The sequence below is a fragment of the Schistocerca serialis genome, chromosome 3 (genome assembly GCF_023864345.2).
Source record: "Schistocerca serialis cubense isolate TAMUIC-IGC-003099 chromosome 3, iqSchSeri2.2, whole genome shotgun sequence".
NCBI classification, from domain to species: Eukaryota; Metazoa; Arthropoda; class Insecta; order Orthoptera; family Acrididae; genus Schistocerca; species Schistocerca serialis.
Genome location: NC_064640.1, coordinates 261,777,384 through 261,801,410, shown reverse-complemented (window position 1 = coordinate 261,801,410; position 24,027 = coordinate 261,777,384). Strand labels below are relative to the sequence as shown.

The window sequence follows — 24,027 nt, the reverse complement described above, 5'->3', positions numbered from 1 at the left end:
TGAGAACACCACCCAGTCCCCGAGTGGAGAAAATTTCCAATCCATCCAGGAATCGAACCCGGTCCCAGTGCATGGGAGGCAAGCACATTATCACCCAGCTAAGCAGGCAGACGCAATGTTCTGAAAGAGTAACAGACAGCAGCTACACTACATCTGAACAGAGACTTGAGACCTACAGTACTGAATCTAGAGAATGCTGTGAGATAAATTTAGGGAAAGACAACCATCACCTGAACCTGAAAAGGCACAACACTTATAGGATATGGCTCCTATGGCACAATCTATCAGGAGGACTAACATTAAATTTGTCAATTCACGCAAATCAAGGATTAAGAGTATTATTTCAGTAGTCAACTAAGATAAAATGACATTACTGACAAGTCAAATAGATGACTGATGAAGTACGTAAGTGTGTCAGCAACATGTGAAGACGTTTCTAGAGTGTTCTTATGGAAATCTAATACACAGAAATTGTAAAGGCAGGGTTACGGAAGTACTGTAGATGCCAATTGCTTTCCCCTATTGAGATTTGCCATGATATAAATACAAAACATATAATACAGTTTTGGTTAAGTATCCACAAATAATTAAGTTTTCTATTTAAAAGAGGACATATATTAGCTTTTGATTCTTAGCTGCTACACATTAAAAATACAGCAATGTTCTAAAATAGCTTCTGAACTTGTATCTTCAGAGAGTTTACTTTTGGTCTCAGACAAACTTCTATCCAACACACATGAATAATCACAGACTATAAAATTGGCTGGATCGAAATTCTGTGATTTTTCTTTTGGGAAAATATCAAAATAATCTTTGAGATACTTTAGAACAGATTCTTCATCTTTCAGACAGTTAAAAATCAGACGATCTTGTTTGGCAAGTACTTTTTCCAGCATAAACACAAGATGGTGGTGAAAACATTTGAAGGGAACCTTCATTGCCTTGGCTAGTGTTATCCATTCCTGGACACATTCCACTGGAGTCTGATGGTATCCAGCAAACATTGCTGGGTTGGTAAGTATTCCACGGGCTGACATTACACCTGAAACAAATTAATAAATGAACAACTAAAAGCTTTTGATTTACTCCCAAAACAAAGTCTTCTAAAATATGTGGTCCAAAAATAATTTAACTTTAAAAGTTTTACATGTTTTGGACCAATACAAGATATCAGAGCTAAATGGAAATGTTCTGCAGTAATATATATTTAAATACAGAAAAAGTGAATCCCTATTTAGAGGATTGTAAAACAGTATATCAGCAATGTTTGATAAAGATTACAGAGATGGTGTACCCACATGGTCAACAGAGTTAAAGTCTAGACTAGGGCCAGTAGCATACTTACATGTTTCATGCAGGAATGTAGTTATCACTTGCCATGAGGTATGATAGGAGCAAATGAAGTGTGTCAGCTGTCTGTGTTACACAGTCAATGAAATGAACAGCAGGCAGACTGTGTTCCAAGTAATATATTTGGAAGAAGGGTGAAAGAGAGCAGTAAGCAAGGATTAATTTAATTGCTCCTTGTCTGTGGCACAGCTGTTTAAACTGTGCTAGTATCTGCAAACCAAGGACAGTGTCACAATGCTTGATATATTCAAGAAAGAAGTGAAATATTTCTCTGCTCTGTTTCCACGTAATCTGTGCAAGCACGCTGAGCAAGTGGATCAATGTTTTTTTTTTTTAATTAAATAATGGGAGGAGGTAGGTGGATCAATGTTTATAAAACACACTACTATTATGAATAAACTGCCTTCTCTCAAGATTTAATTTATAAACACTGGCCCAGTAAGTGTGCTTACGCTGATTGACTGCGAATTCATTTTGCCACCACATTTGCTACATTTTCGTGTCTCTTACTATTCCACAAGACATGGACCAACATCAGTCCCCTTCATAGAACTCTCTGCCATAATCACAAAATATTTCTCTCTAAACTCACTAATACACTGAAAACAGTGAATGAGAGAAAGGTTGCTATTTTGGCAATAGAAACATTCCGTTTCTCCTCACCTCCCACCGGTTATGTTAAAGGATCATTCCACCAGCTATGTGAAACTGACACATTGCCAACCTATGAGCAATAAATAAGCTCCACTGTGACTGCCACTGGCCCCGATCTAAACTTCAGTCACCTAGCAGTGACCTCTTGAATGACTCCAAAGGTCAGTGTTCTGCCAAGTGCACACAGTGAACAAAGTAAAAATATCAAAGCAAGTAACACTGTATCTCAATGACACATGAGGACACAGCATCAACATCAGAATGTGGGTTCAGATGGGGGAGGGGAGGAGGACCGGGAAATTGGTTTATCACCATTTCAGCTAGCCAGAAACATGTATGATAGAATTACGTGGAATCAGTGGATGCAAGAGGGTCCCAGAATTCATCCACAGAATTTGATTTGCAAAGCCTACAGAAAAATCAGACAAAAATGTTAGAACTATGTGCCAGACAAAGACAACAACTTGAAAACAGGTCTTCCATAAATCATGTGATTGATTGTGTTTACCACTGGATACAACTTTTATTTCAACTCACTGAGTGTAATCTGAATGGGACCACCACCCTTGAAGTTTTAGGACTCTCAGCACTGACCATTCTTCAAGACTAAATCATTCACACTACACTCAATAAGTAAGTGGTAAGATCGCAAGCTGTATGTGATGGTAAAAATTCATCATATCACTTCATCAATTTTCCACCATGTCTCACAAATGCACAAGCTCCCCGAGTGCTGTCACCCAGCTACTATGTAACCCACATGCTGCCTTCACTATATAACAGGTTCTAATGTGTCTAATCTGGAAACTTACATTGCCAGTCATAACGCCAATGATGGCATACACATGCCCGTTTTAGTCTGAGGCATGAGTGCTTTCTGAAATATGCTAGACATCTTTACAAAACAATGGATACCACTGCTTCCTAACCTCGGGGACATATACATGCACTCTGGTTCCAGACCACACAAATTAAAGGTTTTGATTCTAGCATGTAAGGGCCAAACATCATAAAGAGTCCTCTAAAACAGAGAGCATGTACAGTTCTCTAAACCTAATTATATAGTGCACCAAATCAATGGTAGTACGAATTTCGTTTCAGTCACATTATTCTTCATGTAAATTTATTAGCATTAGTAAACTGTAAGCCTGGTACATATGGTACATTCTTAATTGCTTTGAGTGTTCAATAAAAACACAAAAAGAAACTTTGCAGCAGCCCATATTCATCATCCTTAATGTACTACAACTACCACATAAAGTGATTGTTACATGTATCAGTACATTATTCCTGTACTTCACTGACAAGAAAGGAAAAAAAAATATGTTACACAATAGCAGCTGTGCAAATATGAAATTGTAAAAAAAAATTCATTACAGATTATGTTTAATAGGATTCTTAAGGGATTAAACAGTATGGTTATCGGTCCTTTCTTCCTTCCAGAGGAAATTCAACTAAAATCGTAATATAGTATATAAATAATTTAACGGTCTAGTCCAGGATCCTTAATCTTGTCATCATAGCTAATATCTGAATTGTGTTCAAGCAATGAGGCAAGTTAAAGCAAGGGAAAAGAATGGCAGTTTTAAGATGTTTAAAATAGGGAAGGGTGGTACTGCCAGTGTGGAAGTCACCCCAACTGAAGATCATCAGATCATCTCTTGCCAGAATCCATCCTCTGCACTTGTCCTATGGACAAAAGCCCAACATGAACAACACAGACATTTATTCTCTCAAACACAAGGAGACATGTAATACACATAACTAAAAATATCAACATTTTAAAGAACACAGCTGTCAATAATTATTATAAATAAACTTAAAGCAATCTTGATTGCATAAATTTTTTAATGTGGTGACTGGTTTTGATCTTATTACAAGATCATCTTCAGACCTACAATAAACAGGAATCCCTATAAACATATAAAGGACAAAATCATATATTGATAACCCTCTTGCTTGTGGATGGTGGTGTACTGCAATGCGAAGGACGTCAGCTACTAATTAAATACTTGAAACCCCGCCACCATCTCCGGCATAACATCATGGATAGCCAATCACTTAAGTTGTATTTCTGCCACTTAAGAAAGTAACATGGTAGTTACTATTAAGCCATTAATACCACCTATAGAACATATAAAACAATCTTATAGCTTACAAAATATAGTGTAAACAGGTAATTACTGTGGCCTAAGCAGTGTGGCCCTATCATGTACTGTTATCGACCAAAGCAAAGATAATACGAGGTGCATTCTAGTTCTCAGGCCTCCGATTTTTTCTAATTAACTACTCACCCGAAATCGATGAAACTGGCATTACTTCTCGACGTAATCGCCCTGCAGACGTACACATTTTTCACAACGCTGATGCCATGATTCCATGGCAGTGGCAAAGGCTTCTTTAGGAGTCTGTTTTGACCACTGGAAAATCACTGAGGCAATAGCAGCACGGCTGGTGAATGTGCGGCGACGGAGAGTGTCTTTCATTGTTGGAAAAAGCCAAAAGTCACTAGGAGCCAGGTCAGGTGAGTAGGGAGCATGAGGAATGACTTCAAAGTTGTTATCACGAAGAAACTGTTGCGTAACGTTAGCTCGATGTGCGGGTGCGTTGTCTTTGTGAAACAGCACACGCGCACCCCTTCCCAGACGTTTTTGTTGCAGTGCAGGAAGGAATCAGTTCTTCAAAACGTTTTCGTAGGATGCACCTGTTACCGTAGTGCCCTTTGGAACGCAATGGGTAAGGATTACACCCTCGCTGTCCCAGAACATGGACACCATTTTTACAGCACTGGCGGTTACCCAAAATTTTTTTGGTGGCGGTAAATCTGTGTGCTTCCATTGAGCTGACTGGCACTTTGTTTCTGGATTGAAAAATGGCATCCACGTCTCATCCATTGTCGCAACCAACGAAAAGAAAGTCCCATTCGTGCTGTCGTTGCACGTCAACATTGCTTGGCAACATGCCACACGGGCAGCCATGTGGTTGACCGTCAGCTTTCAAGGCACCCACCTGGATGACACTTTTCGCATTTTCAGGTTGTCATGCAGGATTGTGTGCACAGAACCCACAGAAATGCCAACTCTGGAGGCGATCTGTTCAACAGTCATTTGGCGATCCCCCAAAACAATTCTCTCCACTTTCTCGATCATGTCGTCAGACCGGCTTGTGCGAGCCCGAGGTTGTTTCGGTTTGTTGTCACACGATGTTCTGCCTTCATTAAACTGTCCCACCCACGAACGCACTTTCGACCCATCCATAACTCCATCACCACACGTCTCCTTCACCTGTCTATGAATTTCAATTGGTTTCACACCATGCAAATTCAGAAAACGAATGACTGCGCACTGTTCAAGTAAGGAAAACGTCGCCATTTTAAGTATTTAAAACAGTTCTCATTCTCGCCGCTGGCGGTAAAATTCTATCTGCCGTACGGTGCTGCCATCTCTGGCACATATTGACAATGAACGCGGCCTCATTTTAAAACAATGCGCATGTTTCTATCTCATTCCAGTCCGGAGAAAAAAAAATCTGAGGCCTTAGAACTTGAATGCACCTCGTAGCAAGGACGCTACTGTAGTAACCGTGGAGGTATAAGGAGGGGAGATGCCATGACGTCACAAACTTGAAGCCGACAGAAACTGAGCTCCGCCATTGCAGTTTGGTCAGAAGACTCGTTCCCGATTGTGCTACTGTGTAGAGCTGCCGAAGTTTTTTCATTTTATAATGCCGGTTTGCGTTGTTTACGGGTGTACTAACCGTTGGAATAGTGCTACCAAGTTAAAAGGAATCACGTTCCATGTGTAAGTGGCCCCGTTCGTAAAATATTGTTTATATTTGAGAGATGTGCGGCCTTGTTTACATTTCGTGAAACTGTTTTCCTCTTATTTCAGATTTCCAGTCAATGAAGCTCTTAGAGCTCTGTGGGTTCATATGGTAAGAAGGAAAGACTGGATACCTAACAAATGTAAGCAAAATATGTTCCCAGCATTTTCGAGAAGAAGATATTGACCGAACTTCAGTTTCGAGTGTTCGGATCAGGGAAAATTCTGTGCCATCAATTTTTCCTGCCTTTCCACCTCACTTACGAAAGGAGTTCTACGTGAAATCAGCATATTGATTCTGAATTCCTGTAAAACTAGGAAATAAATGTACAATGCCATAAAGTATGAATGTTTTAATTAGGCCTCTAATTTCAGTTGTGTTTTTGTCTATAACCAATAACATGTGCGCATTACAGTGGAGTTAATCCATGTAACAATAATTTCATCGTTTTATCACATTTTCGGGCGTAAATTTCTATTTTTTCATGAGAGAGAGAGAGAGAGAGAGAGAGAGAGAGAGAGAGAGAGAGAGAGAGAGAGAGAGAGAGAGAGAGAGAGAGTGTGTGTGTGTGTGTGTGTGTGTGTGTGTGTGTGTGTGTGTGTGTGTGTGTGTGTGTGTGTGTGATTTTATTTGTGTGTAATAAGACTTCAGGCATTAAGTCAAGTTATAATTGTCTTAATCTGCTCTTCTTCTTTGTCATATTTAATTTTATTTCTTTTGATCATTAATTACTTAATCATCCATTTTGGGAAAATTCAACAAGTTGAATCAGTATTCTTTGATAATAGTTTCACACCTGTAAGCATTGGTGTCTGTTGTGAAATAACACTACTTAAATGCCCAGTAACAGCATTGCATTTACTCTTGTTATGGGCAGTGACAAATTATCATACTGGGAAAAAAAAGTGCTTAATTGTGTAAGATAGTTTGTCTAATATATCATACGTTCAAGTGTATATTGCTACAATTTCAAAACATACAGTGGATACAAAACCACCAAATTGGCACTTTCATACTGCGCTGGGAGTACATCGACGACACCCCCCCCCCCCCCCCCCCTCCCCCAAAAATGCAGCTTTTCATGAAGGCAGGTTTCTACCCCCTCACATCCACAGGTGTTTCTGTACTGTCGTTGTAGTGCAAATAAATAGTAACAAGTCCAATCAGAATCTACAAATATTGTAAATGCATTACAGAATGCAAATAATTATAAGTAGGCTGTAAGGTGTAACTGAACAGTTTTTATTTGTTTTCGATCTTTGTTTTCTGTAGGAACAGAAGAAGAGACTACCACCAACACAAAGGCAGCAGACATCAAAATGTACAGTTAATTTAACTGCTACATGCAGAACTCAAGATGAAGCCACTACCAGTGGCTTTCAGGCTGAAGCTTCTCATCCTGCTAATCCCACCACACCATTGGATGTAAATCCTGAAGAAACACAAATAGTGAGGAACCTTAAGAGGGATGTGTGTGCTGCTGACAAAAAAATGAAAATTATAGGAAGAAAGTCAAAGTTCTTCAGCAATCCAAGTGCCGTTCAATTAAAAAAAAGTGGCATGTTTGAGCACAGTGATGGAAGAACTGAGAAAAAAACATTTTGTGGATGAAGACAGTCTTAAGTGTTATTGCAAGCATACCTGGAATGCACAAGCAGCTGTTGCAACGACAGGCAGCAAAGGCAAACTGTAAGAGTGTACCTAGAACTTACAGCCCTGAGCTACGTTCTTTTGCTCTTACATTAAACTTTTATTCCCCACAAGTGTCTGCCACATCCAAGAACATTAGCAAGGTGGTACCAGGATGTGGATGGTGCTCCTGGCTTTACCACGGAGGCATTTGCCATTATTAAAGCAAAAGCTTCTCATCAGGGCCGGACTAAAAATTCTATGCAGTTTGTTAATGGATGAAATTGCAATCAGGCAACACACAGAATTTGATGGAACACAGTATTATGGGTACATAGATACGGGGGCCTCTGTTGCTATGGATAGTTTACCTGTAGCTAAAGAGGCCTTTGTATTAATGTTAGTCACAATTAATGGGTCATGGAAGCTACCAGTAGGGTATTTTTTGACATGTGGATTGACTGGGGAGCAGAAAGCTCATTTGATTAAACAATGCATTAGCCTTGCCCTTGCCAGTGCCAGTGCCAGTGGCATTCAAGTAGTGTCTCTTGTGACGGTTGTGCCTCCAATATATCTATGGCCAAATGCTTGGGGTGCAATACTGACGTTGATGGATTAAAGACCACCTTTTTTTGATCAGGGTAACAATTTTGAAGTTGCATTTCTGTTAGATCCACCCCATATGCTAAAACTTGTAAGAAATGCATTAGGGGAGAGAACATTTTTGGGATGGGCAAGGTACTGTAATTTCATGGTACCTATTTGAACTACTGCATAAGTTACAAGTGAAAGAAGGTCTCCAGTTAGGCAACAGCATTACGAGTAGCCACATCAATTTTGTGAACAACAAAATGAAAGTTAGGTTAGCAGCCCAGCTGCTCAGCACTTCCATGGCAGACGCAATGCAGTACTGCTGCGATATGAAGATACCAGGCTTTGAAGATGCTTCTGTTACAAGCATATTCAACTGCCCATTTGATATATTAAATTCCAGAAGCCTTCTGCAGAATAAGTGGAAGCAGCCTTTGAATGTTCATAATTTCAAGGTTGTTAAAGAAATTTTAATGGAGGCTCAGACATACATCAAAACACTTACTGTGTCAGGGACAAAGAGTTGTGGACAGTAACAGGAAAACAGGTTTCATCGGCTTCCTACTGTGTATTTCTAGTGTCTTGCACCTCTATACAAAGCTTGGACCACAATCCTCTGCACCTTTGTTGAAGTTCCTCCGTATTTATAAGTGCTCCCAGGATCATTTGGAGATGTTTTTTAGTGCAATCCGTAGTTGTGGTGGGTGGAATAACAATCCAACAGCTCGACAGTTCATATCTGCCTATAAGAGACTCCTTATTCACAATGAAATTCGTGAATCAGACAGAGGCAATTGTATAGCCCCGGAAGAGATCCCTATTTTGACATACAGCGGTCAGACTATATAACAACAAATCAATTTCACCACTGAACGTAGGCAATTACTAGCTATGGAAACCCATTTGGTGAGCCATGATCATGATTAAGTTGAAGCTGAAATGATTCTCTCTGAAGTGGCAACCCATATTGTTTATATTTCAGGATTTGTGGTTCGTCACTTAGAGAGAACTTTACAGTGTGAAACATGCTTGTCAGTGTTGCGAGGGGAAGGGAGTCATACTGCCTATTCTCTTATACACAGAAAGAGTAGAGGTGGTTTGATTTCACCATCTGACGATGTTGTGGACATCTGTATGTGTTCTGAAAAAGTATTTAGAAAATACAGTGCTGGAAATAGGAGGGTTCCTGTGAAAGATCCTAATACTAAATGTGTGTCAGAGGTACTTGGCACTTTTCTGTTCAAGCCTGTGTTTGAGGAATTGGGAGAGCACATGAAGGATCAGCACCCATTAGATAATCACTTGGTACTGCTGATCAAAGCTATTGCGAAAAGGTACCTGCTGACACGTCAGAAACATGCTGCAAAATGTTTAACAGATTCACTCCATGAAAAAAAAAATTGAGAACAGCATACACCAAATTAAAGGTCAATGAATTTGTGAACTTTCCTTCCCACACTTCTTTCCTCTATGTTATTTAATTTTCCCTTTTAAAGCTGTGTTTGAGGGTACATATGAAAGCTTTACCCCTTTTGGAGAACATTTCTGAAGTATTTTAATGAGGTAGTGTGTGCTTCTGGTGGCAGTGCATTAAACAAAAATTGACCAGCCAATTTTTATTTGTGACATGTATTTTAATGATGAAATGATTATCTTAATTTGTAGCTACGTGTAGTTTAAAGAGTACTGCATTAGTAACGGAGTTCATCGTAATGAGAGTTTAGTGGTTTCAGATGGAAAATTGTGTTTCTTAACTTAGTGGTGTAAGGCTTTCAAGAGCTCATTTGTAAATTGATCCAGGAAATTGGACCACTCCTATGATACACAACTGTGATCTGAAAGTTTTTTTTTCACATTGTTCTGTGGGATTTTTTATCACCAATTCTAGCCATACTACTTCATGTTCTGATAGATACAGACTATTAAGAAGCCCATTTCATACATACTTATTTTTACATTTGTTATAACACTGTCCAGATATAATTGTCTTGTTGGCTTGTTATTGGCACAAAACATATTGTGTAACCTGAGGACACTGGAAATATGTAAGTGCTTTGTTGTAACCCAAATGTCAATATTAATATTGTACTGTATCCAAGAGATTAAAATGTTTCTCAAAACTACATTGTTTATAACTTTCTCAAAAATTTTGTTAGTCCCATACTTCACATATGATTATATGGAATGTTAGTGGATAAGCTATAATGAGATTGCAAGAACACAGCTTGATAATTTGTACTTGAAAATGTGTTTTAGTGAGTTGAAATGTACAAAACACCCTACTATGCCATTTATTGTTTCTCTCTTATTTTATCCTTTACTTTTGCAACTTTATCCCATGGAAGTCTGCGGTATGTTACAGTAATTGTAAAAGGTGAGTGATAAAACAATAGTGTGTAAACGTAATGCTAGTTTAAATGCTATGTGCAAGAAATGGTTCCAAGTGTAGCACTGGTTTACGATATTTTGCTTTATCCAACATTGAAGCAAATAAAAAAAGAGGTAGGTTAAAACAGTCAAGGTGCCTCACTCTTTTCCATTATGTTTTGTACATTTCAGTGAAATTTCAGACTATTGCACATAAGTACCTATCATCAGCAAGTGTTTAGCTTGACTTGCAGGTTGAAATTTGAGCATGCATGTTTGCAGGGCATCCTAATGTAACTATTGGTGATTTTAATAGCAGTGTTGCCCTTTACACAAATTTGTGTAATTGAGATTTGCTTGACAGTTCATGATTAGCATCAAACCTGCTACTTAATGACATGTATTGACTTATACACTAAAGGAAGGTTTCCTAATTATCATCTGACATGTAGGCCTATTGTGCTATTAATAATCACACACAGAGCAACAGTTGTGATTTCATAGTGTTCAAATGTTTAAACTACAATGGTACTGAAAATCCCATTGTGTGTACTTTTACAAGTTTGCTGTGTTGACATTCACAAAAGCACTATCATATGCTTATTTTTCTTGACAAAGGGCAAACGATGTTTGTATTTACAAATGAAATTTTGTACAAGTGTGTAAACGAGTAAGAAATATCATCTGGTATGTAAACAAGCATAGCTTTCGGGTTCTGCTTTCAGTTTACATCGACACAAATACAGTAAAAGGTGATTTGAGTTTGAAAAGAGCTTTGTACACTATTTTTCATCAATCGAAGTTCGTATCCAAAAGAAACACTTGAAGTTAACGAGACCAAATCAGTTGTATTGCTGGGGCAAAAACTCATTAAAAACAAAACAAAAAACGCCTGAAAAAGCTATTCTGACGTGTTATGCATGTGAACATTGTAACACTCAACATTTGAAATTATTTCGCAGACATAACGTTAAATATGAAGAACACGCAATTCTAACAAGAGCCCTGTCACTGTTTTGACCAATCAAACATGGCGGCCGACCTTGCCCACCGCCTTCAAACAGATGTACAGCAGACGGCTATTGCACCATCTCCCCTCCTTATACCACCATGGTAGTAACCATGGCTACCTACTCATCTTACTAGGGCCAAAGAGGCTATCTATGGGGAAAGCGTCCTGGTAGCCAGGGAGACTCAACAAAGGTTGATAGTACATGATGTGTAAATGATATGTGCACGAGTTACTGTTACCATTAAAATTTAAATTGAACGACATCTCGCCAAAATAACTTCAAACAATGTACGCCTGAAATGTGATTTCAGTAGTGGAATGTTAAAGAAAATTTTATAAAGTAACACCTATATTACCATTCCGATCAATCATCTGCATATGATGATGCAAGATGATGGCTATCATGAGTGTAAAATTAATGACTTTATTCCAATACAACCACTCTCTGGACGGTCACGAATGAACAGACGAAATAATGTCTGTGCTAAACATAATGTTATATTGAAATATAGCAATAACCGCTGGCATAGCGGGGTAGGGTGAAAAGCATCCCTCGTCAAACAGTGAAACACAGATGGGTGACATATAGTGTATATATAAGGAAAGAAAATTGATTTGTGCACACATGCACTTAATCCAGCATGACATGTTGTGTAATAATTACGATCTCATGTAAATAAATATACAAAAAATATAAAGCATAATGTCATACTTAACATTTTGAGGAGCAGAGGCACATTTGTCTGACTGAATACGGTATAATAAAATACAACAGTTATAACCAAATGTGGTAAGCAGTACTGTAACAAATGCAGTCTACAATAATTGCATAGAAAAACTAATTAAAACGAATTGTTACGGCGGAGATATGGTTATCTTGACATTCATACTCATCCAGGCAAACTGAACTATGTGAAGGGTGAAGTATTTTAGAATAATTCCTCAAACAGATCAAAAAATATTTTTCTCTGAAATCCACTTCTCTTATGTATATAAAATTTAAGTTCTTCTAGGGTATTAAGTGAAAGCCCTTTAGGGGCAGTAGGCAAGATACTTATTGTTATTGATAGTCCCATTAGAATGCTTGTTTTGGTTAATGTGTTGCCCGAAAATGTATTTACTACGTGATGTACCAGTACTATGTTCATGATATCTTATCTTAAAATTTCTACCAGTTTGGCCAACAATGACTATCACAATTATTACATGTGATTTTATACACCCTGTAATTTAAATATTTATTACTCGTATTGTTCATAGTGTGTCTCAATCTATGTTGAAGTAAATTGTTAGTAGTAAAGGCGATTGTATGTTTTGTATCCCCAAACATTTGATCTATTTTATCTGAAATATTGCCAAAATAGGTTGTTTTGGTGAACTGCTTATTCTTCGCTTCGCTTTGCTTTGTGTTAGATTTTGAACAGAGTTGCCAATTTTCTCATAAAGGGTATGAACGAACTCAGATTCATAGTTGTTGGCTGTAGCAATTTGTTTAAGTACAGTCAACTTGTTCCGCACAGCCTCATTTTTTAATGGTAGTTTAGCGATCCTATGTACCATGTATTGGAAAAAGGCTTTTTTTATATCTGTGGATGACATGATGTGGAGTTAATTATTATATCTATACAGTGGCTAATTTAACAAATATTGAATTTACACACACTGAAATGAATTTGTTAAATAAGGGACTTAAATATAATTTATCACCATCACTTAATGATACTAACATGAAACAATTAATAGCAGATGTTAGGATTGCCACCAAATTAGCTAAATGTAGTAAAGCGGAAACTTTTCCAATAGTGCTCAAAACTAAAGATCTCGTGCTGAAAGAAAGGAATAAAATATTTATAAAAACCAATCATGAATTAAAAACAATTGAAGGTATTAATGACTAGCTTTTAACAAATAAAGCAGTCGTTATACAAACAGACAACAGGAATACTCTGATAGTTGTAAATGGAGAAACTTTCATCTCCAAAACTGAATTTTTTTCAACGAAAACAACATAGTAGATGTAATGAAAGATCCAACTGCTAAATGTCAGACAGATATTAAAAGATTAATTGAAAACAATTGGTTGTCCACTCCTAAAGACAAATGTTCTTAAGATAATGAACCCACAAATACCAAAATTAAGATCACAAAGAGTCACAAAATAAATTTACCAATTCGTCCAATTGTTAATAATAAAAATGGTCCATCATGTCATTTAAATAGGAAGCTGAACACCATTCTGAAACCGTATATTTTCGAAAAGAATTTTGGTATTAATAATACATTTCAACTAGCAGAACAAATTTACGACATTAAAATTCCCGATGGCACAAGATTCGCTTGCTTAGATATTACAAATCTCACTACAAATATTCCAATTGCATAACGATCGAAATTATAAAAAATCTTATGAAACACTAAAGAATGAACAGTGAATAAATAGTAGAATTCATTACATTACTTGAAAATACCTTAGCTTTTAACTATTTCATGTTTAATGGGAAGATTTATTTTGAGAAATATGGCCTTGCCATGGGAAATTCACTAGCAGGTACAACCGCTGAAATTTTTGTCAATCAGAGAAATTACATTTTTTGAGAAACTCTGAATTAAGCAATAAAATTATACATTACAAAAGATATGTGGATGACACATTATTACTTTTTAATGGCTCCAAAGAAGACATTGATAATTTGACAAGCAAACTCAATAATAGTCATCCAAAATTGAAATTTATGGTCATACATGAAAGTACTAAGATGATACATTTTCTTAACATTACTATTACCAATCATGAAGGGAGGCACCAGTCTGCAATTTACATATACACAAAAAATCCTTTTTCCAGTACATGGTACATAGGATCACTAAACTACCATTAAAAAATGAGGCTGTGTGACAGAAATTGACTATACTTAAATTGTTACAGCCAACAACTATGAATCTGAGTTCATTCATACCCTGTATGAGAAAATTTGCAACTCTGTTCATAATCCAAAGCGAAGCGAAGAGTAAGTAGAAGTTCACCAAAACAATCTATTTTGGCAATATTTCAGATAAAATAGATAAAATGTTTAGGGATACAAAACTTACAATCGCCTTTACAACTAACAATTTACTTCAACATAGAGAGACACTATGAACAATAAGAGTAATAAATCTTAAAAAAAATGGTTCAAATGGCTCTGAGCACTATGGGACTTAACATCTATGGTCATCAGTCCCCTAGAACTTAGAACTACTTAAACCTAACTAACCTAAGAACGTCACACAACACCCAGTCATCACGAGGCAGAGAAAATTCTTGACCCCGCCAGGAATGGAACCCGGGCGCGGGAAGCGAGAATGCTACCGCACAATAAATCTTTAAATTACAGGGTGTACAAAATCACATGTAATAATTGTGATAGCCATTATGTTGGCCAAACTGGTAGAAATTAAGATATCATGAACATAGTACTGGTACATCACATAGTAAATCTATTTTCAGGCAACACATTAACCAAAATAAGCATTCTGAAGGGACTATCAGTAACAATAAGTATCTTTGCATACTGTCCCTAAAGAGTTTTTACTTAATACTCTAAGAACTTGAAATTTATATACATAAGAGAAAAGATCCAGAAACAAACACACTGGATTTCAGAGAAAAATATTTTTTTGATCTGTTTGAGGAATTATTCTAAAATACTTCACCCTTCACATTGTTCCGTTTGCCTGGATGAGTATAGATGTCAAGAATCATATCTCCACTGTTACAGTTCATTTTTCTACACAATCATTGTCAACTGCATTTGTTACGCTACTGCTTACCACACTTGGTTATAACTGTTATATTTTATTATACCATATTCAGACATTACACCAGATGAATGTGCCTCTGTCTTCAATATGTTCAGTGTCACATTATTATGCTTTATATTTTTTGTGTTTTTATTTACATGTGATCATCGTTATTACACAACATTTCACACTGGATTAAGTGCATATGTGCACGAATCAATTTTCTTTCCTTATGTATACGCTATATGTCACCTATATGTGTTTCACTGTTTGACATGGGATGCTTTTACCCTACCCTGCTATGCCAGCAGTTATTGCTATATTTCAATATAACATTATGGTAAGTGCAGACATTATTTCATCTGCCCATCACATGACCATCCAGGCAGTGCTTGTATTGGCATAATGTCATTAATTTTACACTCATGATAGCTATCATGTTGCATCCTATGCAGACCATCGACAGGAGCGGTAATATAGAAGTTATTTTGACGAAATGTAGTTCAATTTAAATTTTAATGGTAACAGTAACTCATGCGCATATCACTTACCCATATCATGTACTATCAACCTTCGTTGAGTCTCCCTGGCAACCTTAGAGAAACCAGGATGCTTTCCTCACAGATAGCCTCTTTGGCCCTAGAAAGACATGTAGGTAGCCATGGTTACTATATTGGCGTCCTTGCTATCATCTTTGGCCCTAGTAAGATGAGGAGGTAGCCATGATTACTACAGTGGTATCCTTGCTATTATCTTTGCTTTGGTTGATAACAGTATGTGATTGACAGCCACATTGCTTAGGCCACAATAATTACCTGTTTACATTATATTTTGTAAGCTATAAGATTGTTTTATATGTTCTATAGGTGGTATTAATGACTTAATAGTAACTACCACCTTACTTTCTTAAGCGGCAGAAATGAACTTACGTGATTGGCTATCCATGATGTTATGCAGGAGACGGTGGCAGGGCTTCAAGTATTTGATTAGCAGCTGGCATCCTTCATCCTTCACATTGCAGTACACCACTGCCTCCAGCAGACAATTATGATATAACATCATTATTTACTGTTTTATCAATATACGATTTCATCCTTTGTATGTTTATAAGGATTCCTGTTTATTGTATGTCTGAAGATTATCTTATAATAAGATCGAAACCAATCACTGCATTAAAAAACTTATGCTATCAAGACAGCTGTAAGTTTGTTTATAAAAATATCAATAAAATGATATTTATTAAGGGAATCAGAAGTGTTCTCAGTTTCTTTTAAGGGCAATTTCCTGAGCAGAGCAAATTTTAGGGGTTGCCATGATAAAAGCTGTATAGCCAATATAAAGGTTGACGTAAAGGTAGATCTCTTACAGACACCTTACCACAGGCAGGAGCTACTGCAGAAACTGATTTCCAATGCTCCAGGGGAAGAAGTCATTTCAGTTGGCCTTAAATCTTTAACTGGACAAAGAAATGGATGGCAATCAGCTGTGTACTTGGCATAGGATTCATATTGGCATTTGCTTTAAGTGATTCCGATAAAAAATAGAAAACTTAAACACGAATGGCAGGACAGGATTTGAAGCCCATCCCTATCAAATGGGAGTCCAGTTCCATAACCACTGTATCACTTTCCTCTGTTTAAGCTATGACAGCAAGACAAGAGGTGGATATGTAGGTAAACAAGACAACAGTATTATGTATAGAACCATGCATCAAACAAAGAAATGCTGTAACTGCAGAAAAAAGTGCTGGTTTGCACGAGAACATGTCTAAATTTCCAGCACAATGTGGAATTAGCTCAGAGCTTCAGTCATCGAAACTTTACTACAAAGGGCAGTACACACGGAATTATTGTGTTTTAGAGCAGGTGTTGGCACTGCTGCTCGATAAACTGTTGGAGGCAGGCAACAGGACTGTGTGTCTTAGCCAATAAACAGCTGCTAATTATAAGTCTTCATGGCACTAACATCTGAATTTGTAGAATTTTGTGGACAGCCTTTACTTCATATTCTGCTTTTGCTGCATACTGACTAGCACTGAAGTCAGCCTATCAGACTGTTGTGTGCACAAATTTGAGCATTTGCACAGGCTAAAATGCAGTAATGCACAGAGCACAGACATCTGAGGGTATGAGAGTTACTACTTGCTCTGTTAAAATGTGCCTTTTTCAGAAGTGATAAATTTAAACTAATGAGCCAAAGCTACATCTGTTCAGTTTGTTGCCAACTTGCTCTTTGTTTGGTTTCCTCAGTGTTTCTGGCTGGGTGCGTGTGTGGCAATGACCTGATTGGCTAACTTCAACAATAAATAACCCACAAACAGTGGAGTGGATCAAACTTGGTTAACAACTATTTCTCAGCACAACCTCTCCTGCCACATCCTTACAAGCTTTCCCAACTGCTTCCGATCATCCTGTATAGTTATCTGCATCATTTATGTGGAAATAGTAATAAGGCTCCACAGTAGAATCTCTTGGGATGACAGGTTGGTCCTTAGCATAGCTGAGGTCATCGTAAGGTTGGTAGATGACAATTGATCACGAGCTCGCAAAGTCAATGAATGTGAAAGTGAAATCTTGGTTGCGGTAACTAACTTATCAATGGTATATGTTCACTTAGAAGCCAATTTTTTCATGTTTCATTTATCATTTTCAGTGTATCTGGGTTCAGAGTCTGCAGTATATGTATCAACAATAGTAATGCCGAAGTTCAGCAAAAGCAGAAAATGAAAAATACCACTGTTAAATTATTCATAACACTTCTTGTACCTGCCTCCACAAATGAAGTATTTTTCTCTGAAAATTCAGTCTGACAGCACTCTAACATCTAGTACATTGAAGTAGTTATGTGAAATGCTTAATGTTTCTCTCACAGTTGAAACAAACAACATTTCATCTTTGGCTATACAAATTGCTTGTTATGCCATCATAACTATCCAAGACCAGTCACAACGGAAGTTACAGACATACATTCGAAGGTTAGGGCACAGACAGTCTGTCAAAGGTTTACCCTTCAAATCTACTGTAGGGTTTCCTTGACTGGAAATTTTGCTGCATAATATCTTCTCTGAGTTGACAAATTCTGTCATTTTCATTCAGACAGATTATAAAAAAATAAGTGTGCAAAGTTTTGTTGCCCAAATGGTGATTAATACTAAAAGTGTATTTAAAGTACAATATCAGAATTGCTGCTAATGGATTAGCACTGTTGCCATTTCAGGGACTCATCACTAAAAGTCAATCACTAATAGATAGGGACCTGAAAATTTATCTATTTGTGGCAAAATTCACATCTACTTTTTAGTTGTTTGAATATTATCGGACATACAAATTGAAAAGGTTGTCATGCTATGTGCCTGAAGGCAAAGCCTTACGTGCTTTGAAATTGGCTGAAAACAAAAAGTGGGGTGCTTTTTGACTAGCATGTTTGCTTTTGCAAAAACCTTAAGTTTTTTCTGAAATGATATTTCCTTGTTTTCTTATTTTGGTTCTGTTTATGCTTTCAACAAACAATTGTTCCTGTTAAGAAGCAGCAGCAGCCCTCTGCCAGTGAACTGGGTGATTCTCAGATTTAAGGCAATTCAACTTTTTCCTCCCCTACCCCAGCAGAAAGGTGGAAGGAGTACATAGAGGGTCTATACAAGGGCGATCTACTTGAGGACAGTATTATGGAAATGGAAGAGGATGTAGATGAAGATGAAATGGGAGATATGATACTGCTTGAAGAGTTTGACAGAGCACTGAAAGACCTGAGTCGAAACAAGGCCCCGGGAATAGACAACATTCCATTAGAACTACTGACGGCCTTGGGAGAGCCAGTCCTGACAAAACTCTACCATCTGGTGAGCAAGATGTATGAAACAGGCGAAATACCCTCAGACTTCAAGAAGAATATAATAATTCCAATCCCAAAGAAAGCAGGTGTTGACAGATGTGAAAATTATCGAACTATCAGTTTAATAAGTCACAGCCGCAAAATACTAACACGAATTCTTTACAGACGAATGGAAAAACTAGTAGAAGCCAACCTCGGGGAATATCAGTTTGGAATCCGTAGAAACACTGGAACACGTGAGGCAATACTGACCTTACGACTTATCTTAGAACAAAGATTAAGGAAAGGCAAACCTACGTTCCTAGCATTTGTAGACTTAGAGAAAACTTTTGACAATGTTGACTGGAATACTCTCTTTCAAATTCTAAAGGTGGCAGGGGTAAAATACAGGGAGCGAAAGGCTATTTACAATTTGTACAGAAACCAGATGGCAGTTATAAGAGTTGAGGGGCATGAAAGGGAAGCAGTGGTTGGGAAGAGAGTGAGGCAGGGTTGTTGCCTCTCCCCGATGTTATTCAATCTGTATATTGAGCAAGCTGTGAAGGAAACAAAAGAAAAGTTCGGTGTAGGTATTAAAATCCATGGAGAAGAAATAAAAACTTTGAGGTTGGCCGATGACATTGTAATTCTGTCAGAGACAGCAAAGGACTTGGAAGAGCAGTTGAACGGAATGGATAGTGTCTTGAGAGGAGGATATAAGATGAACATCAACAAAAGCAAAACGAGGGTAATGGAATGTAGTCTAAGTCGGCTGATGTTGAGGGTATTAGATTAGGAAATGAGACACTTCAAGTAGTAAAGGAGTTTTACTATTTGGGGAGCAAAATAACTGATGATGGTCGAAGTAGAGAGGATATAAAATGTAGGCTGGCAATGGCAAGGAAAGCGTTTCTGAAGAAGAGAAATTTGTTAACATCCAGTATTGATTTAAGTGTCAGGAAATCATTTCTGAAAGTATTCGTATGGAGTGTAGCCATGTATGGAAGTGAAACATGGATGATAAATAGTTTGGACAAGAAGAGAATAGAAGCTTTCGAAATGTGGTGCTACAGAAGAATGATGAAGATTAGATGGGTAGATCACATAACTAATGAGGAAGTATTGAATAGGATTGGGGAGAAGAGAAGTTTGTGGCACAACTTGACCAGAAGAAGGGATCGGTTGGTAGGACATGTTCTGAGGCATCAAGGGATCACCAATTCAGTAATGGAGGGCAGCGTGGAGGGTAAAAATCGTAGGAGGAGACCAAGAGATGAATACACTAAGCAGATTCAGAAGGATGTAGGTTGCAGTAGGTACTGGGAGATGAAAAAGCTTGCACAGGATAGAGTAGCATGGAGAGCTGCATCAAACCAGTCTCAGGACTGAAGACCACAACAACAACAACAACCCAATCAGATAATTACAAAGCCTGCAGTATATTAATTTCAACCTTTAGTGGGCATTCATAACTGTGCAAGATATACCTGACAACACTACATACAGAACTGGCAAGGCAGTGTCTCAGTAGAACCAAAAATAACCATTCCCAGCATGCTAGGGAAAGAATTTCAGAGCAGTCAAAATACATTGACATGTTTAGTTTTCCAGTGCCGAGTGCACATGCTACAAACTGGCAATTGGCCATGAGCATAAACAAACTAAAATTAAAATGCCAGATGGGAGAGGAAACAAGCCTCACATCCCTCTTAGGGCAGCACCATTTCTGTGAAAGCAGAACTGACATGGTCATAGGGATCATCAATCACTTTTGGTGTTACGTGGGTTGTAAGTGAACTGCTTGATAGACCCGGATAAGTCTCTTCCCTCAGCCCAAATAAGAGTATTAAGCAATGAGCAATACAGAACACCAAGTATTTGTTAATGGCTACAGTCTCAGGTTGACAGTATCAAACAGTAGTGCAGGCCAGACCTCTGCTGGTTTCTACACCACAGTTCAAAATGCCCACTACCTAGAATACCATGATCAGTGTCTCCACATTATAACATTTTTTAGCTTTAGCTAGTAGATGAAAGTAAGAGTCCTTGTTCTAAGATTTTGTTTGTTTTTGTTTGTGGTTTTAGGGCGCAAAACTTCTATGGTCATTAGCGCCCAGCCCGTGACGTAGGAGACAGGAAAAAAACGAAATTTAAAATCAGCAGCAATGGGAACAAAGTCATAAAATTTGAGAAACTAAAGGCAGAAGGAATGCTTAAAAATCCACTATAAAAAGGGGTTGGTTGTTCCCAAAAAAAGCTTCAAATGACTGACGTCATTTCACTGGCACTAATAAACTGTAGAACGCGGTCAGCTGAGCGCGTGTCATCTGCTAAAATCGACGATAGATCAGGCGATAGCTGTAGACGGGAGCGTAACGGATTAAAATAGGGGCATTCAATTAAAAGGTGTCTGACCGTCCACAGCTGAGAGCAGTGGGGACAGAGTGGGGGAGGATCACCGCTTAAAAGATGTCGATGGCTAAAAAGACAGTGCCCTATCCGGAGTCTAGCTAAAATTACCTCCTCCCGACGACGCGTTCGAGAGGAAGAGGTCCAAGCGCAAGGAAGGGCTTTCACTTCCCGCAATTTATTATGGGGAAGTGTTGACCAATGCGCATGCCATAAATGAGCAACTTGGCGACATAAACTGCTCCGTAGATCGGTAAACGGAAGAGACTGAATAGCTGGCCGAGGAAGACAGACTGCAGCCTTGGCCGCTATATCGGCCGCCTCATTCCCACAGATACCAGCGTGTCCCGGGAGCCAGAGGAACGCCACTGAGACGCCCCCCAGGTGGAGCAAGCGCAGACAGTCCTGAATCCGGTGGACCAGAGGGTGCACAGGGTAAAGAGCTTGGAGACTTAGGAGAGAGCCGAGAGAATCTGAGCAGATTACCTACTGTATCCGCCGATGGCGGCGGATGTAGTGGACAGCCTGGAGAACAGCGTAAAGCTCCGCAGTATAAACCGAACACTGGTCAGGAAGCCGAAAGTGATTTGGGGTGTCGCCAACAATATAGGCACTCCCTACACCTAACGATGTTTTCGAGCCATCGGTGTAAATAAATGTGGCTTCTGTCATTTGTGCACATAGAGCAGCAAATGCCCGACGGTAAACAAGTGTAGGGGTACCATCCTTGGGAAATTGACATAGGTCTCTGAGCAAGTCGATCCGGGGACGGAGCCAAGGCGGTGCTGTACCCCAAGTTGTCAAGAAGGTTTTAGGAAAGCGGAAGGAAAGAGAATGGAGCAGTTGACGGAAGGGGACTCCCGGGGGTAGTAGGGAGGAGGAGCGGCCTGCATACCAGACATCAAAGGAGGCGTCGAAAAAAAGGTCATGGGCTGGATTAGCAGGCATGGAAGACAGATGGCTAGCATAACGACTCAGAAGGACTGCCCGCCGATTGGACAGCGGAGGTTCCGCAGTCTCAGCATAAAGGCTTTCCACGGGGCTGGTGTAAAAAGCTCCAGACACTAAAGGCTTTCCACGGGGCTGGTGTAAAAAGCTCCAGACACTAAACGTAATCCACGGTGGTGGATAGAGTCGAGACGCCGAAGAATAGACGGCCGAGCAGAGGAGTAGACTATGCTTCCATAATCCAATTTCGAGCGCACTAAGGCGTGATAGAGGCGGAGAAGGACCACTCGGTCCGCTCCCCAGGAGGTACCATTCAGGACACGGAGGGTGTTAAGGGAACGCAGACAGCGAGCCGAAAGATAGGAAACGTGGGAGGACCAGCACAGTTTTCTGTCAAACATAAGACCCAAGAATTTAGCGACGTCGGAAAACGGAAGGTTGACAGGACCTAGATGTAAGGAGGGCGGAAGAAACTCCTTACGTCGCCAAAAATTAACACAAACGGTCTTACTGGGTGAGAAACGGAAGCCGGTCTCGATGCTCCACGAGTGGAGGCGATCGAGACATCCTTGAAGATGTCTTTGAAGAAGGCTGGTCCGTTGAGAGCTGTAGTAGATCGCAAAGTCGTCCACAAAGAGGGAGCCCGAGACATCGGGAAGGAGACAATCCATAATTGGATTAATGGCGATGGCAAACAGTACAACACTCAGCACGGAGCCCTGGGGTACCCCGTTTTCTTGGGAGAAAGTACGGGAGAGAGTAGTGTTCACCCGCACCCTAAATGTGCGCTCTGCCATAAATTCGCGAAGAAAAAGGGGCAGCCGGCCTCGAAAGTCCCAAGAGAACAGTGTGCGGAGGATGCCTGTCCTCCAACAGGTATCGTATGCTCTCTCCGGATCAAAAAATATTGCTACCGTTTGGCGTTTCCGGAGAAAATTGTTCATGATATAAGTGGAGAGAGCAACAAGATGGTCAACGGCAGAACGATGCTTTCGGAATCCGCATTGGGCTGGTGTTAAAAGACTGCGGGATTCCAGCCACCAAGCTAAACGGTAATTCACCATACGCTCCAAAACCTTACAGACACTACTCGTGAGAGAAATGGGGCGATAGCTAGAGGGGAGATGTTTGTCCTTTCCAGGTTTCGGAACGGGAACGACAATAGCTTCCCGCCATCGCCTGGGAAAGGTACTGTCGGTCCAAATTCGATTATAAAGGCGAAGGAGGTAACGCAGGCTATGGGTTGATAAATGCAGCAACATTTGGACATGGATACCATCCGGTCCTGGGGCGGAGGAGCGAGAAGAAGAGAGGGCATGTTGGAGTTCCCGCATGGAGAAAACAGTATTGTAGCTTTCGTGATTTTGAGAGGAGAAAGCACGTTGTCGCACTTCCGCTGCACATTTCTTCGGGAGAAACACTGGCGGGTAATTTGAAGAGCTCGAAATCTCAAAGTGCTGACCCAATGAGTTAGAAATTGCGACGGGGTCCACTAAGATATCACGCGCGACAGTGAGCCCAGAAACCGGGGAGAAACTAGGCGCGCCTGAGAACCGTCGAAGCCGACTCCAGACTTCCGAGGAGGGAGTGAAGGTGTTAAATGAGCTAATAAAGAATTTCCAGCTTGCCTTCTTGCTATCGCGGATGACGCGACA

At 39.3% G+C, this 24,027-nt stretch overlaps 1 protein-coding gene across 1 annotated transcript in view; it reads right to left on the bottom strand.

The window, feature by feature from the left end:
- Positions 1–583: 583 nt before the first annotated feature.
- LOC126470032 (tRNA-dihydrouridine(20a/20b) synthase [NAD(P)+]-like) overlaps positions 584–24,027 on the bottom strand; it is a 46,477-nt gene continuing 23,033 nt past the window's right edge. The window contains exon 6 of the mRNA XM_050097521.1: positions 584–1,042. Coding sequence (XP_049953478.1) covers positions 639–1,042 — 404 coding nt within the window. The 3' untranslated portion in view covers positions 584–638. The remainder of the gene's footprint in view (positions 1,043–24,027) is intronic.